At 38.5% G+C, this 16,899-nt stretch overlaps 1 protein-coding gene across 1 annotated transcript in view; it reads right to left on the reverse strand.

Moving 5' to 3' along the window:
• The window catches only part of LOC117958103 (ras-related protein Rab-26-like), a 44,582-nt gene that overhangs the window by 1,689 nt on the left and 25,994 nt on the right, over positions 1-16,899 (reverse strand). The window contains exon 6 of the mRNA XM_034894363.1: positions 1,050-1,115. Coding sequence (XP_034750254.1) covers positions 1,050-1,115 — 66 coding nt within the window. The remainder of the gene's footprint in view (positions 1-1,049; positions 1,116-16,899) is intronic.

Below are 16,899 nucleotides of genomic sequence, written 5' to 3' on the forward strand. Positions count from 1 at the left end.
ACTGACTCTCAGGATGCTAATTAAGCGCTGATATGGAGCGGGGTGATTGAAACAAGACAGAGCTTCAAGGCAGAGACATCTGTTCTCTTTTCAGAGGGAGGGATGTGAATGGCAGTTGTAGAACCAAATGTGTAACACTGATATTTGCATATTATCAAGTTGTTATATAAATATGTATATATTGTTAGATTTCTTTGTTTTTGAAAAGATCAAGAACATTTTACTGTTAGAAATATCCTTAGGTCCACCATGATCACCATGATCTTCTGACTGGGCTTTTTGGTACGGTACCAAAACAATATTTTTTGATTGTAATTGAATGAGTGTTAGTCTGTGGCACTCAGCTTCAAGCCCATTGGTTCCTACTGAAGACGTAAATCTGTAATAATATCTCACAAATAGATACTTTCAATTTAAAAAAAGGCTAAACTATTTTCTTAAACAGCTTGGCACTGTAGTTTTTAGCAAACGTTACTTAAACATGATTAAATTGTATAGTTGCTGGGGACTATTTTAAGGTGTGGATTAAGGGCATATTTACGGGAGCAGTAGGGTGTGTGTGGCATGGCCTCACAAAATAACTACAGTGCCTATGTTCACCCAAATGAAGGAACTTGTCACATAGTGTTTTTAATAGACAACAATGGACTGAAGAGCACAAAGGAATTAGCTATATGAGACTTGGGATATACAGAAAACAGGCTACTTGTTAGTAGGATCCATCCATTGTTAAAAATATAGAATACTGTATTGCCTGACTTATTATAAATGACTCACTAGTTAATTTAATTAAAAATGTAAAGCCGCCATACGAGGAACTTTGCCTAAATAAAAATGAGTGGAATTGTTATTGGAGTCAGGAATTATCTTATCAAAGTAAACTAAGAATTAAACTTACAATTACATTAAATGCCAATATTTGTTTATACGCTTTGCTAGAGACAAAGACTAGTTGATACCAACAAAATTGTAAACTACTGAAGGCTGATACATAGCCCTAGTGTGCATGTATCAAGATATTTTTTTCTTTCTTTCACACAATGCCTTACCTTGTTTCCTAGCAGCATGAGCACCACATTCTGTTGGGCGTACTCATGGATCTCAGTCAGCCATGCCTGGTAACAATACAGGACAAAGAGACAAGAGAAAGAGAAGATAGAATAGCTGTTAGACAAGCAAAATGGAACAACCTGTAATGGAGAAAATAAAGAAATATGTAGTACACATAAAAAGGGCTGTGGGAAGAGAAAGCCTTATTCAGGACTTGTCAAGGACAAGCCTGAGCACTAAATGTAATGAGGTGAATAAAGAGGAAGAGGAAAGTGAAACCCACTAAGGCATTTAGAAGATTGCTAAATGGGTAAAGGAAGTAAAAAAAAGTGTACACACAGAAAAACTGAGACAAGGACAAATATATAAAAGGGATAAAAACAAGAAAGAGTATGCGAGAAAGAGAAATACTGTGTGAGAGAGTTACTTTGACAAACTCTCATCAGTTCAATCAACACTGTCTGCTCCATTCTGCCTTAACTACAGTGTGTACACAGGGGAAGGATAATGGTTTACAGGGGAACAAACATCACCTCTGTCTCTATGAGCTCCAACAGCACCTGCACTATCCATTCATAGTTAGTGAGCATTCAATCAGCTCCGGAAGACCCCTGCAAAACCCTCCTGATTAAATAATATCCTTCATTTCAGCACAACGCTTAATTACTCCACATTGGGATTCTGACTGGCCGACGATCAATCCGCCATTCCTTTAGTAGTCTTACTCCAGAGCTGTCGACCTTCCGACACCTCTTCTGTAATTAATTCCAATGATGAATCTTTGTTTGTAAATGGATTTCACCGGGGTCACCTCCAGCCAAAGGTCCTGTTTAATAACAGGAGATGAGATAGGCCATGTGTTGACATTGCTGCCTGTGAATATCAGAGCGGTTAAGAAAGACTATGAATGTATCAACTAGAATCTTCATCATGAAAAATAATGAATCACATATACAAGATGCAAGAATATGAACTTTTATTTATTTGAATTACTTCATTCATTCATCATTTAAAGATGTTTGGTGTTTTAACCGCCCCGCAGTCTTAGTGTTTTGGTAATTTTTTGTTATTTTTGGGGTTTTAGGTGTGTATTAATGTCATCTGGTTTTAAGTTTTGTGTAGTTGATGGGTTAGGGTTAGAGGGGGAGGGGGGACACTGATGGGGTCTGGTCAGCGAGAAAAAGGTATAGCGGCTTACGTGCAGTTTGGAAACATGAAGCTCTGTTTCCTGATGATGCACGGCCCTTTACAGGTAAACAAGATTAGCATTGCATGACCAATGCTCTCCCATGCAGACAATTATAAATAAAACAACTACATTTCAGTGAGTCACTCACTTTCTCCAAAATTTTTGTTGAGCTAAACAGTGTTTAAAAGGATTAACAAAACAATGAACAGAAGAATGAAAACACAAATATAGACTTGATAGTTTTGCTCCTTCATTCTGGCCTTTAATTTGGGCGATACCAATTGAAATCTGGTTAAAATTTTACTAACACCAGGCTATTTCTACAAATAATAGACTGAAAAATGATTACAGTAGTTACAGTTCTATAGGAGCAATTATCATACTATTCTGATGTTGTTTGCCTTGTATGTCTTTTGTGCTTTGACCAATCCTCCAGTACATTGTGTTGCCTTGAAATCAATGCTATTTGCAATTTGATGAGGTCAGAGAGGTTTGGTAATACTTGAGAAAAAGATTGTGTTGGGTTGTTTGGATTTGCATCCCCAGTTCTCTTCAACATAGTGCTGAAGGGCCGAATGTTACTAAGAGACATTTTGAATGTGCACAATTATCTGCTTCATGCATAGTTCAACGTTTTTGTCACGTTTTCTCATTATTCACATGTTGCTCAGTTGGGTCAGCTTGCTGTTTTTGGTTCTTTTTGAAAGTGGCTCATCTTTAAATTCTGTGCGCTCTTTAAAATAGTCTGTTTGTATGAGATAATGTTTATCAATCGAAATAGCAAATTGCCTTGTGCGTCTGGCCTTTGTAATAGGTTATTGTTCATCTATGTCCCACTTTTGCAAACTTTCGTTTAACAACTTTCCTCTGACTGATTCTCTCCATACTGTAATTATCGTTGATGAACCATAACTTGTAATTAGATCATTCAGATGTTTTGAGTGCACACAATAATTGATTCCAGATGAAGTCACTTGTTACCTCCATCCTGGAGAATCAAAGTCTCCTATTATCTTTTCATCGCAGGAGAAGAGTGGCATGTGTAATGACTCGACAGCAAAAATGGATCAATGCAGTAAAGAAATTAAGGAATGATTATTTGAATGAGAGAGAGGATATGTTAGTACATTTATATTGTTTGTTAGTTGTCAGTGCTCCTGGAGTCTCCACCAGCACTCCCATCCACAAAATGGATGCAACTGAGGCTCTGGAGTGTCGTACTTTACAGTAACAAGAACCTTGTAGATTCTCTTTTATCTGGAGCTGCCTTTATTTCTCGCATCTTAGTCACTCACTTCACATTGGCTCTTGTAGATTAGATTCACACAAAGTAATGTGGATGGAAGTCTGTTTGGGATCTGCAGACTGTGGACACTGAAAGCATTATCTCTCGGAGCAACTTGCAGCATGTGGCTGCTTAACTTATAAGGTTTTGTATGTTAAATAAGTAATCTGAATAAATGATGATAGCCAGCCTGCTTGCTAACAAAATGTAACATAAAAGAAACACTGCTGTTTCTTGTAATTTTTTTGGTTATAAATATTCTACTAGAAGTTTTAGTACAGTAATGTGCCCGCCTTGAAATGGCACTGACGGTAAACCTTAATGTATTTTGAATCACGAGTATTCACTGCCCTCTTGTGATCACAGTGAGACAAAAAAACACAGTAAAGCCTAGTTTTCTGCCGTAGAGACAAGGTGCTACACAAGTTCATACCAGCATCAACGCACACATGATAGCATAATTCAAAGTCTCAGAGACTCTGTCATGGGGAGACCTCACGTTTTCAAGATGTCATTACGGTAAATACTGTAAAAATAAATAGATATAATCAAATACATCTATTTGTCTATTTAGAACAACAAGGCTTCAAGCAGCTAAATCACAGGCTCCAAATAAGTCTAATATCCTAACCGACTATGGATGAAGGGCTGGGTTCATTTTTTATTCAAGACAAATCTTTGGCCAAATGCTGAAGGCGCCAAATGTCAGTGATAACGTGGCACGGTGGCAGAGGAGGTAATGCATTTCTATGCTCATTGCCCTGGTAATAGCAAGTCCCCAAATAATGTGACAAAGGTTTGTTTTGCTTTCTAAGAGCCCAAAACATTTTTTTTGTCAGGTTAGGTTTCTGTTCTCTGTAGTCTATAGAGCGCTGATGAATCAAAATGTCAGTAAAATATCAGTTTAAATGCACCGCAGAAATTCACCCTTCCTGCAAAAGTGACGATAAGATATTTCACAATAATGAAATAATGGCAGAGACACTTTTGTAACAGAGGGAGCGACAAAGCCAGAGATGTGACAGAGAGACACTGATGGTGCCAAAAGGAAGGAAGATGGAGAGACAGAAAGTGACAAGAAAAACAAAGACAAAGACCAACGGATCTATATCAGAGAGAAAGGAAGATAAAAGCCCAGGCAGACAGCTGCTGGCAGCTGCGTCGTGACATTGCCGAGACAAGTTGTCACTGGCTAAGGAGTGTGAGGGTACTTCTGATGTTGTTTGTTTTCCTTTTGTTGTCACTGTGATAAAACAGCAGTGCTGGTTCCTGCTAAAAGATACAAGAGTAGTCAGGCTGCCTGATGGTGCAGGAGTTCATTTTTCATTCAACTCTCATTATTGTAAAATACAAGGTGTCCATAGCACAACTACCAAAACTGTCAAGTACCAAAAGCATCTGGTCAGTTCAGAGTTGTGTCGTGTACCTTTTGTATCAGGATACCTTGTTATGTATAATAGCTGACCTGAAAAATTTAAATCAAGTGATAACACATATTTGTTGCTGTGTTTTCCTAAAACAATGAAAAAACAATATCTAACATTACCAGAAGAATCTGGGAAATTTGTCTTTAAAGACAAAGTGCTCTAGTCACTGACACACAATTATGCATTTCTTATAATGTATTCTTACTCTCTTTACATCCTATTGCAGACTTTGCTGAATACAATAATGAACGTGATTAAAATTCCCCAAGAAGCCTCAGAGTGTCTTTCCACATGACCTAACTTTCCTTCTGTGGCACTTTTGACAAAGCTGATTTGCTATGGGATGACAATGCCATTTCTACCAAGCTTTGATCAGAGTATTACACCAACAGACAAAGTGGAGAAGTCTGCTCCCAACAACAGGCCGAGTCAGACTGAGCCAACCCAGAGGAGTGCAGGGAGAAAGTAGGACTTCTCTCCCAAGGCGAGGTTTAAGCTTCCACAGGCAGCTGAGCTAAACAGAGTGGCGCAATGTCAATGTCTGACACAAGAGGAAGACACAGAGAAGTTCTGACACACTTGGGTTTGTGTCATAGACCGTTGTGTGTATTCACACGTTCATGCAGGTACACAATCAGTCATGCAGAAAAACCCGAATAAGCTATATTGATGTATTCAAAACCAGGGTTTGTAATGTTTCCATCGGCATTTTCAAATCTGCCTGTTGACATTTGTGGAAGTACTTTATGCTTTCTTCTTAAGATTGTATAGGCACACACACACACACACACACACACACACACACACACAATATCTCCCTATAAAACACACATCAGTTATCAAGTCCCTTCTTTGTTATAAAACTTCATGTTCCAAAAAAAATAAAAATAACAGCCTTGTAGCTGATTTCTGTGGCCTGACAGGGAAGAGAAAGGCTTTTGTGTTCATAAAAGAGCAGCTGATGCTCGCAAACACAGGTGTGAGTCATATCTGAATGACTGATGTGCTTTGAAAAGCCGCAGAGAGTGAGACATGTATAGAGGAACTATCCTCTCTTCTCTCGATACTCTCAAATTTGTTTTTGTGCTGCAGAAGCTGAACATAAGCACTGACCCTTAAAATGTGTCTCTTTCAGTAAATGGTAAGTTTACACCGTTCTGAGCAAATAAACCTGATAAAAAGCTTTGCATGTGGATTCTTTGCTTCAAAAAAATAAACACAAGTAGCCTACATATTGCCAAAGGAAAATAAATTACTGTTGAGCAGAGGATGAAACAAGGTCAACATACAGCATTTGCAGATGAAGACCTTCTCTTTGGAGAAAAAGCAAGCCTAAAGAGAATAACTATGCCTGGGTTTCCAAGTTGCTCTAAAATACAATAAGCATATAAACATATGTGACTCTTCTGTTGCAAGTCAAAGTGTTAGTTAACCAATTAAAGCCTAGTATCTTCATTTACACATAAAACTCTTTACTATTGTTAAGAAAAAACACAGTAACTCATTTCAGATAACCTTGATGACTTACACAGAAGTGTTTAAAAGGTGCTGTCAGTAGAGAGAAAAACGAAAGCAATCGGTGCTGTCTACATCATGTTATCCTCCTGCTAGAGTTAGCACCCAACAGGCTTAAACAAGCCAAGTTTTAAATGTATTTAAAATGTATTAATTTAATTTAGCTCTGTTTAATTCCGGTGTTGAGACAGCAGTTTGAGAGCTTAGCGACGTCTACAAACTACAACACAGAAAAGAGATAAAAACTAAAATATATAGGCTATCAATTTAATGATTAAATAAGGTATTGTCTTCAAACTTACCTCAATTATAAATTGTCTCCTGCTAGTTGTACTACAGCATTTTTTGAAAATATGCATATGATTATTTTGAAAATATGTTTGTATATCTTTTCTGTGTTCAGTGTTCTAGTTTGTAGATGGTCCCGAAGCACTAATTGCAGTATCAACACAGGAAATAAACACAACACAACTTTCATGCATTTCTTTCACATCTACAGCAGTCAGGCTCACTGTGTTTACTCAGAAGGAATCCCTTCACTTGGGTAGGCACTTTTAATGACATTTTGAACATGTTGAGAGGCTAAAAACATGTTTAGAACTTGCCCTGTGTAAGCCTGTTGGTTGCTAACGCTAGCGAGAGGATAACACATTGTAGGCAGCACCGACTGATTTTGTTTTTCTCTCCACTGACAGCCCTCCAAATGTCCAAACAACAGAGCTATGTGTTGGTCTCAACCAGAATTCTCCTTTAATGAACAATCAATTGAGGAGACAATTAGGCAGGAAGTACAGTTTGATTACGATGTGTTATTGTGCAGTGCCGTCCCAACCATACCAAGTTCCTGTCTTCCACAAGGTGTATTTAAACTCATGCTGGAGGCGTTACATTTAGCTGAACCTTTAAGGTAAACAAAGATAATGCAGTCGCCTAAACACTTAGGGTGTGACGATTGAGATTAAAACGTGACGAGATTTCTTGTTGTGGGGAAAAGTTGTCTCGTGAGGCGATGTGATGTCAGCGTGATGGAGCGTGAAATTACTATTGAAGATCCCCCTGCCACTTTTAAATCATTTGTGTGGCAACATTTTGGTTTTCCTGCGGAAATGATAGAGTTTATACAAAACATTTGGCAGTGTTTGCACGTCCTTTACTGCATATAATTAATTAAAATAGTAAAAAAAGGAAAGTTAAATAACATTCATCATTAATAGTTGATTTCAAAATGCACCTAAATTGTTTTGCATTTTGTGATTTTTCAGTTGAATCAAAAAACTATTTTCCATTCATATATTTTATCGAGGATTTCTTTAAATTTTTTTAAAAAATCTCGTCTCGTCTTGTTCTCGTGAACCCAATCTCGTGATGTGTCTTGTCTCGTGGAGTAACCGTCTCGTCACACCCCTACTAAACACAAATGTTAAAGCCTAGTTCAGCCTCTTTATTTTCTATGGGAAGTCCCTGAGACAAAACATCCCTTTATGATACAGCTGTCTTGATTCCCTGAATATGTAGAGAGAAAAACATAATTATACACGAACAGGTTTGGTTAATATAGACAGGCTGAATATTCTCGTCCTTGACCTGTGACCTATGAATGACCTGTTGTTGTCTAAGCTTTCCTTTAGGCTCATCATACCCACAACATGGTGTTTCTGAAAATTTCCCTACAACTATACTATTAATGTCCCCAGGAAGTGTACACTTTTTAATGAAATGTGACTCATTGTTTGCATAACAGTTTCACAATTTATATCAGTATAATTTTGTCATCTAGTTGGTAGTCTTTGGGCAGTAGATCTCCTGTGTCGAACGACACGCAGTGCAGTGAAAAAAAGTAGTGGTGAAAGATCATCTATGGACTTCATTGGATGCAAGTCAAGAGGTGAATGAAATCAGCTCACAAACCCCCTCAGCAAAAGCCAGGACGTCAACCTTATAAATGGATTTCTATTTCTCAGAATTATAAATGTCTGAATACAAAAAAGGAAATCAATAATTAAAGGCTTTCAATATATCGAAGGGAAAAGATAGGAGTGGGTAAAATGTCAAATCCAGAAAAATGGAGATTCAGTGTGAGCAGGCTGAAAGGGCTTAAAGCTGCAGACATAAAGAACAGAAGTCAATAACCTGCAAATGTTTCACTTTGCCACATTTTCATTAAAATAAATTGAGCCACGCACCATCTAATGTAATGGCAGGAATGTAGATGAAGAGGTTTCTGTTAAGTATGTGAGAGTTTTTAAGATTGTGTGCACATTGGCAGTCCTCATTATCATGGTAATCTCTGTGGCATCTGTGCCAATTATTTCCAGAGTCATGTACTGTGTGTCAGAGGGGGGTGTGGGGCTCTGCGCCTCCCTGTCAATCAAACTTGTCAGTCCTCATGTCAGTCCTCGTAAACACAATTCCTCTAAGATGTTTTTCTTTGGTCTAAAGAAGCCTAAGTTCTTGGAAAAACTCTCTGTTTATATAGAGTGCATTTATTATTTGTAGACATATTCTATTTCAAATTTCAAATTTAGGAAGATAGAACAAAGGCCATGATAAAACAAAGTTGAAGAAAACAAGATATAATAAATTACATAAATATGTTGTTCTTGTCTATTGTCTGTTTTCCATTCTCCTTACCAACTTTTGGGATTTTAATGTTTATTGAACAAACTAACAAGCAATAGATTTAATTTGTTAGCTAAAGAAGACTTGAAGAAGACAGAACGACTTGTGAAGGACAGATAAGAACAAACCTTCAAGTGTCTACAGCCATGATAGCGGCTCTGCAAGTCTGTACATAGGCACAGCTAACATCTGAATGTTAACTTGCTAATACAACACTAAAATATTTCCTACTTTCATACAAAAGCTATAGGTCCTTCTGTCTGGATGATAAAAGGAATGTGATAAAATGCCAGAGTAACCACAACAACAAATGATGACGCCAACACATTTGTTCATGCCAGAGTACAAGAGAGAAAAGCAGATATGCATTGGATTTTGTGTGTGTCTCTGCAAAAGTGAAAAGATATTTCTGTGGACAAAAAGTGCACAGTCACCAATTCTTGGGAACTGAACCACCAACTACCGCTGACCTGACAGAGCACAATGCGGGGCACCGTACTCGGTGGCACGAAGCTCTGTAGAGGCTTAAACAGCTGTCAACTTCCGCTCTGTAGCATGGGGCTCTGTAGCCAATGCCGCTTGACCAGTCGAGGTCTTCTAGTTTTTGTATTTAATATCATACGTTTTAGTATGCATAATGTGTGTATGTGTTTTTGTATCACACATATCATTGAAATAGTTGCTACAAACAAAAGGTTGATACAGAAACAGACAAACAACGTAGACGATGACTGGATGAAGAAAGTGCAGGACCCCTGATTATCTGACAAGTCTCTAACACATTAGAAAGATTTTCAGGAAAATTTAAAAAAAGTGAAAGTGACTCAGTTTATATCTCCGCAACAATTGCGAATGTTATTTCCTGAAACAGAAAAAACTGCTTATGCAGCATATTTCTTTTAAGAGCCAAAGCTCTGTACCCAAAACGTAAACTGACCTCATAAACTGTCTAACCTTGAATACTTAATCTTTTCAGACACCACTAACACCATCAGTTCATTATAATATTTCAGGATAAATGCAGTGCAGACAATACCACTTATTAATTAATTAAGCCTGTACCACTTAGATAATGGTTAATACATTAAAGTTGTAGACTTGCATTAAGTTGAAGGGGTGGTGGGGCACTTTAGTTCATGAAAAAGCTGAAAAGTCTTTGTTTTCTCTAAATAGTTCGTGGTGCCTTTTTAAGCTGAAATAAGAGCTAGACAGTCACCAAATCATATTTTTGTTCTGAGAGCTTCTGAGTTGCTTTGACCTTTGTCAGCCCTCTCTCAGAGTTGCAACAAACTCAAAGAAACATAAAAGACACTTTTCTGGTGAGCAGGCAGAAATGCAGTGTTTTGTAACAAAAAACAGCGCAGTGATAGAGAGTTGATGGCCCCCCAAACTCCATAACAAAGAGGTAATAGAAAACGTGCAACAAGGACAAAGAAAAATGAGATTTACCCCCCCGCTCTTTTATGAAGTTAATTCCATAGAGCTAGTCATACACTTAATTTTACTTATTTTATTCCTTCTGGGAAAATGATTTGCTCCAACAATAAGCAGGCAGCTTAAAACAACTTTATACATCTTGTTGTGTCTGAGTGGTTTCTTGTGTGCACATGAGCATCCAATCTGTTTTGTCACTTTGCAGCTGAAATCATAGTAAATGGAACTGTCCACAGAAAGCAGCTGAACACCGACTTTTCTGCAGGACTACGCTCACTGGCTGCATCATCCAGTGTACGTTTAGTCAAGGCCAGGCAATAACCGAAGCAATGGTGCTGACAAACTAGTAATGTTCCATGCAGGAGACCAAATTACAGGTGATGTGTGATTGAGTAGGTAATGAATGAAGATTACTGGGTGCCGTGCCTTCCCTAACTGGTGTAGAACCTGATGGTGCAGAATATTCCATGATATGTTTCTTCACATGACACTAAAAAAAAGTCTCAACTGATTATAAATGAATGGTATTTGATATTCATTTCACTGCATTATCATGACCCTTTCTATCATCACTATCTGGGGCTGTGGTGCCATGAAATTTAACTCACAGCTATGAGGTAGGCAGGCACCCATTTCATTTGAAGCTAATCCATGCCACAGGTACAGAAAGTGATAGATGAATAAATGCACATAGATGGTTTCATCTCTCTAATTGCTTTTAATGGGTTTTACAACACAGACACATACTGTAAGCATGATCAAGTAATCGAGCATCAGTACTTGCGAACATATTCACACACACCCACACACAGATTAGTGGGGGAATGGAACAAAGAAGTCACGATTCGATTCATACCTTGGTTCACACATCATGGTTCGGTTTGGTTCAGTGGAGGGGAAAGCAAAACAAAAATGCAGAGGGTAATTTTTTATTTATTTTGCATGTCTCTGGCTGTACCACCTAGTGTCATACAGTCACTCCCATGAACTGGCTGCAACAGCCTGAAGTACGTAAAGTAAAATGTAAACGGTTAACAATAAGTAGCCCACATCATCTCCAGACTCTATCTGTAACTTCTAAACAAAATCAGACTATAAAACTGAAAATACAGCATCTCTTATTTATGATACTAAGGCGAAACCTTCCTCCACAAATGTTAAAATAAAGTATTCTTGCTATTAAGTGCGACAGGCATACCTTTCCTATTTCTACCCTGCCATGACCTTCTGTAGCTTTTCAGCTAGGTGAGTGCTTGTGTGCTGCTAATAAAGGGGCCGCATCTGTAGAACTGACAGTTTCATTTCCCACCTGTAGCACACAAAGTCCAACCATCAGTTGTTAGCAAAACACAGGGTGCAGCTGACAACTCATGCTCCATCAACGTCCGTGTTAGGTTATATATGGAAGGGACCACAGGTTGCCTCATTTATGGATGGGATGGCATGTTGTAACAAGGTTCGAGTAAATGCAGCAAATACAGTGAATATAGGCGTATTGAAAAGGACATTCAAATTCCAACTGCTTTAGTGATTTGTTTGGCCCTATTTGTATTTGTTTCTAAAGGCTGATTAAGGAGGAGAAGTTGGACAGTCAACACACAGTCCTTGTCTTATTCACCACTCTCTCGCCTGTACTACTGTAACTCACTGGGAAACTGAAGTTTTCCCGTGGATCGTCACCACTCGCCATAAGACAGGCTACTCGTCCTTAGCATAGACAGTTAAAGAAATGGACAAACAGATCCCGTTGCTCTGAACGGAGACCAGTGAAGGATTTAGAAGCACTTTTTTGGTGATGGCTGAGCATTACCGCGTAGCCTCCACTGAGCTTGACGACGTAGATGTGACATGAGCAACGTGTCTGAAAGTTGTAAGTCTTCTGTTAGCTGTGCCAAGCAAAATCTCAATCATTCCCAATCTCGCAGAGAGACGGAGAGCGTAGGTATATGGAAGGAGATGACATAGGTACAGGTTAATTGTGTTAACTAAAATGCTAGTAGTAATTAAACCTAAACAGATAATGTAAGTCTAAACTGTCTGCAAGCTTACCCTGTACTATACGGTGATTCCTCTACTGTGTGACAGTGAGTCACATGGTTATGACACAATCGTTAGCCTATTTTTACAAAAACGTCTGCTACGGAGCCATCCCGTGAGGTACAAGGTAATGGAGCCTTTTATACATCGTTGTGTTTCTTCAGAAATAAACAACGGACAAGTAGATTCTTTAAATGCTTCCGATGTAAAATTATTTGCTGTCAATGTGGCGTCAAAATGAATGGGAGTCAATGGAATGCTTACGGCGGGTAATGGCTTGGTAGCATCAAAATGGCGCCATAGTGGGCTTTGCTTAGAGAGGAGAGGTTTACCCCCTTGGTCCTTAGTACTGCTAACTCCGACTCACTCACTGGACCATCAACATGTAGGCGGAGCTCTGGAGATTCAGAGATAAGGGGGGGCTACAGATTAGGTGTCCTTAAGAAACGCGCATCTAACAGTAGTTCCACATTACATTATTTAACTTGCACACAAGTTTTATTTATTTTTATACAGTGTATACTCCGCGTAAATCTATGTACCGAAATGAGACACCCGTACAATCTGGGTTCAATACAAATAAATGTAATAATAATAAGTAGGTGCAACTGTAGCTGCAAAGAAACTCATCATTTGAAAATCAGCATCAATGTCAGACTGTTCAATAGGAATAATTGTATTATATTTATAGAGAATGTATTCTAAACCAGGTTAGAGTTATTGATCTGCAAAGTCAATATGAAACAGAAAGTTTGTGTCTTATGAGACCGCTTCACTGGATCGGTGCCAGAGCGCTGATCAATTCTAATGTTATGAAAATGCTGTGGGGATTTGAAAATGTTCAGCTATAAAACAGAACTGGAGCCTGTATCTTGGCTTAAGGACATGTCGGCAGACCAGCAAGTCATAAAAAAACTAAAAAATGTTGCTCTTCATTGCTTTTAAAAAGCAAATTATTCATGTGATTTTTTAACGATCTGCCAGGGCTATGGTTAAAGCTAATCTGATCAATAGTTGTTACAAGTTGTCATATTACAATAAATAAAATGACGAACCCACAGAAACCTAACTTTCCCTCCTGCTCAACGAAGCAATTTAATGTCTTTCAATTCATTGTTTTGGTACAACTTTACTGTTTTGATTCAGTCTCACCGCTTTCATCAGCGTCATTCCAGCCACAGTAAGTAGCCGTTTGCAAAAAAAACTCTGGTAAGCCCACTGACTGCTCCACACCAATTAGCTGACAGTTAGTGACTAACTGGTAAACATAGTTGAGCATTTGGCAGCTAAAGAGTCATTTCCCTCAGGAGTTAGTGAAGGCAAACTTTTCAGGACAATAATATTCAGTATTGTGTTGATATGGCATGAAAATGTCACTTTCTGAGTAAAAAAAAAACATTAATATGAGTTCCCCCAGCCTGCCTATATTCCCCCCCCGTGACTTGAAATGAAAACCAAGCCCTATGTATCCTGCTCTGCCTTTGAGAAAATTAAAGGTCAGATGGGCCGATCTGTAATCTTGCTCTTTATGAGGTCACAAGGGGAACATACTAAGGAAAGCTCATTGTGGGACTGGCTCTAGTTGCTGTAATTTTGCACCAAGGCTGAATTTTCGGTAGGAGACGAGCTTACAAGCAATCTCTTTAATCACCAGAGCAGTCTGTTGATCTTTCTAAATAGTTGGTTTCAGGAACTGCAGGTTCATTGACAGACAGAGAGAACTGAATTGTTCCGGTTTGACAATCCTTTTGATTCCAATCAATAGCAAATGATCTTAGCTTTGAATGATGGCACCAATGGAGCCAGGCTGCTCTTTAACCAGAGCAACCCAGACAGATGATTTGCAGCAGAGGCCTAAATTGACTCTTATAGTCTCCCTGAAGCACTACTTTTGACAAGACGACATTTATCATGTTACTAATTGGCTTGTGTATTTCTGCTCCAATGGCTAACTCCTACAAATACTTGCCATTGTGTATAACATTAAAAATGAATAGATGAATGGCGCTGACCATAACTGACCACATGAAACACAGACACGGATGTAAGCTGAAGCTTGAAATGCATCTGCACAATGAAAAAAACCTCACAGATCTGTAAATTTAAAGAAATGGCACTTATATCTTTAAACCACTTAAAACACAATTATACTATTCAAATGACAGCAGCTCATATTTCAGACGTAGCAAGTCAGAGGATAAGATGAATTGTTTTGACTGATTGTCTCTCGCCATAAGTGTTAAGTCTTTCTCCCTGAGATGATGGACAGCTTCTATGACGTTAATACTTTGCTTGCCTAAATATCTTCTAGCTGGGTAGACAATAATTCACCACAGAGAGGAGCAGATCTGGAGCAGAGGAGAGAATGATTGCCCTTCTGCTTTCTCCCTCTTCTTCAGAATGGCATTCATCACCATTAATGTTCATTAACAGGAGTTAGTGCTCGTTAGGCAGCAGTGTGCCAGCAGGCATCTGTAGCTGGCCGAAAGCATATCTCCTTGTAGTGACAGACACTGACTAAATGCAGATGTGGAGAGGAGAAAGAAAGGAGAAAAAGGCTAAGCAGGACAGGTAAGAACTTGTCAAACTGTGTCCCCAAAGATTGCACCAAGTTTATCTCCTGGAGAGTAAAAACAAACCTCAACAGTCAGAAGTGAAACTGTAACTGTAGTGCAGCAATAAAAAGTAAGATATAGCAAACAATAAAGACAATAGGGTACAATTGCATTCATGACAAACTTTTAACACTATCATATTAAAAGCATATATACTTATTGTGTGTTTTACTGCCTGCCTGGAGCAACATATTAATTAGGTGTCCCTCCTGTCCGACTTCTGCACTCAAACAACCCCATCTCTGTCCTTGAGCTGCCATTCACATCTGGAGCTAAAGATAACCCTTTTTCTGTTTTTAATGACCTCTCACATCTCACAGATGGGCATATCATATTTCTCTAGCAGAGGCTGGTGACAAAAACGTTCTCATTCCCGTAACAGCTGCTTTGCTGCTATGAGAGACAGACAGGACATTTTTTTTGGATGGACAATGTCAATTAAAGCAGTTGAAAATGGCCAATGCTCCTGTACATTTACTACACAGAGGGAAACAACAGGGATGATGACATAATGACACCATGAAGGTAATGGATAATGGAGGAGATGTTTATGAAAAGCTGCAGTGTGTGGTGCCAAACGCTATGTTACAGGTAGCAAATTGGAGATTCATAAAATGTCAGGCTGTTTAGTTTTTCCCCCAACTAAAAGATTGTTGCTGTATTTATTTCTATTTCCTCTCTTGCTCAAGGTATTATTATTATTATTATTTCTATTTCCGAGCTCGCTTTAGAATTTATGTGGATAAACAAAACAAATGATACTTAAGGGAGCAATCTTAGTGGCAAAGTTACCACAAAGCAACATATGTAATAGCTGAATAAAATACAACAATAAAAAGCCATTATAGCAGCAAATGCATCCTGAGATGTTCTTTTTTTGTGCACATAATTAATAAATGACAAAAACTATGAAATGCATGCAATGTCTTGTTATGATTTTTCATTTTCTCTTAATTAGCTGAAGCAATAAAGGGAATATGCCTGCGGCCAAGAGTGATCTGATTAGAAAACTGCTGCAGGACAGACTGCATCACACAACCTTGTTTTATATAAAGCTAGTTGCTCTTAAGGCTTCTATACAAGCATGTACACTTTCAGTATATGAAAACGGCTTATCTGTCTGGTCAAACTAATGAATGGTTTCCTTTGTGTGAGTGCTTCTGTGATTCTTATCAGTGTCACCCTTCATCATATAATCTGTTTTCACTTTTCCTGTTGTCTGAATGCATTAAGCCACAACAATAACAGTCTTTGTCAAAGAGCAGAACACGCAGCACTGAGTACACCCCACCAAGGCTGACTGCAACCTTTCTGTGTCAAATTTAAATGTTCTTTCCACAACGGTTTCTTCGTGCACTCCAAAGACATGCATCTTAGTGCTATAGACCAGGACACTGTCCTCAGAACTGGAGCCAGTCTGCAGGAGCTGAAGTGTGGCTCCACTGCTCTGTAATAGTTGGATGGGTCAAATGCAGAAGACAAATTACACTGCAGGGACTAATACAATATAATTTACTCTATTACATTGCTTAATAAAAGCCATTCCTTATTAATTTAATAAACTTAGAGGTAAGGGGCTCTGGGAAAAACAAGAACCGAGGAGGCATAGCTTCAAATGTTACTGATCCTTTTTGACAGCACTTGTGGCCATTATCCAACCACAGTCTTTTAATCTATGAAATAAATCAGAGGAAAAATTATTTAAATTACAAATGACCATGTCAGACG

The sequence above is a fragment of the Etheostoma cragini genome, chromosome 15 (genome assembly GCF_013103735.1).
Source record: "Etheostoma cragini isolate CJK2018 chromosome 15, CSU_Ecrag_1.0, whole genome shotgun sequence".
NCBI classification, from domain to species: Eukaryota; Metazoa; Chordata; class Actinopteri; order Perciformes; family Percidae; genus Etheostoma; species Etheostoma cragini.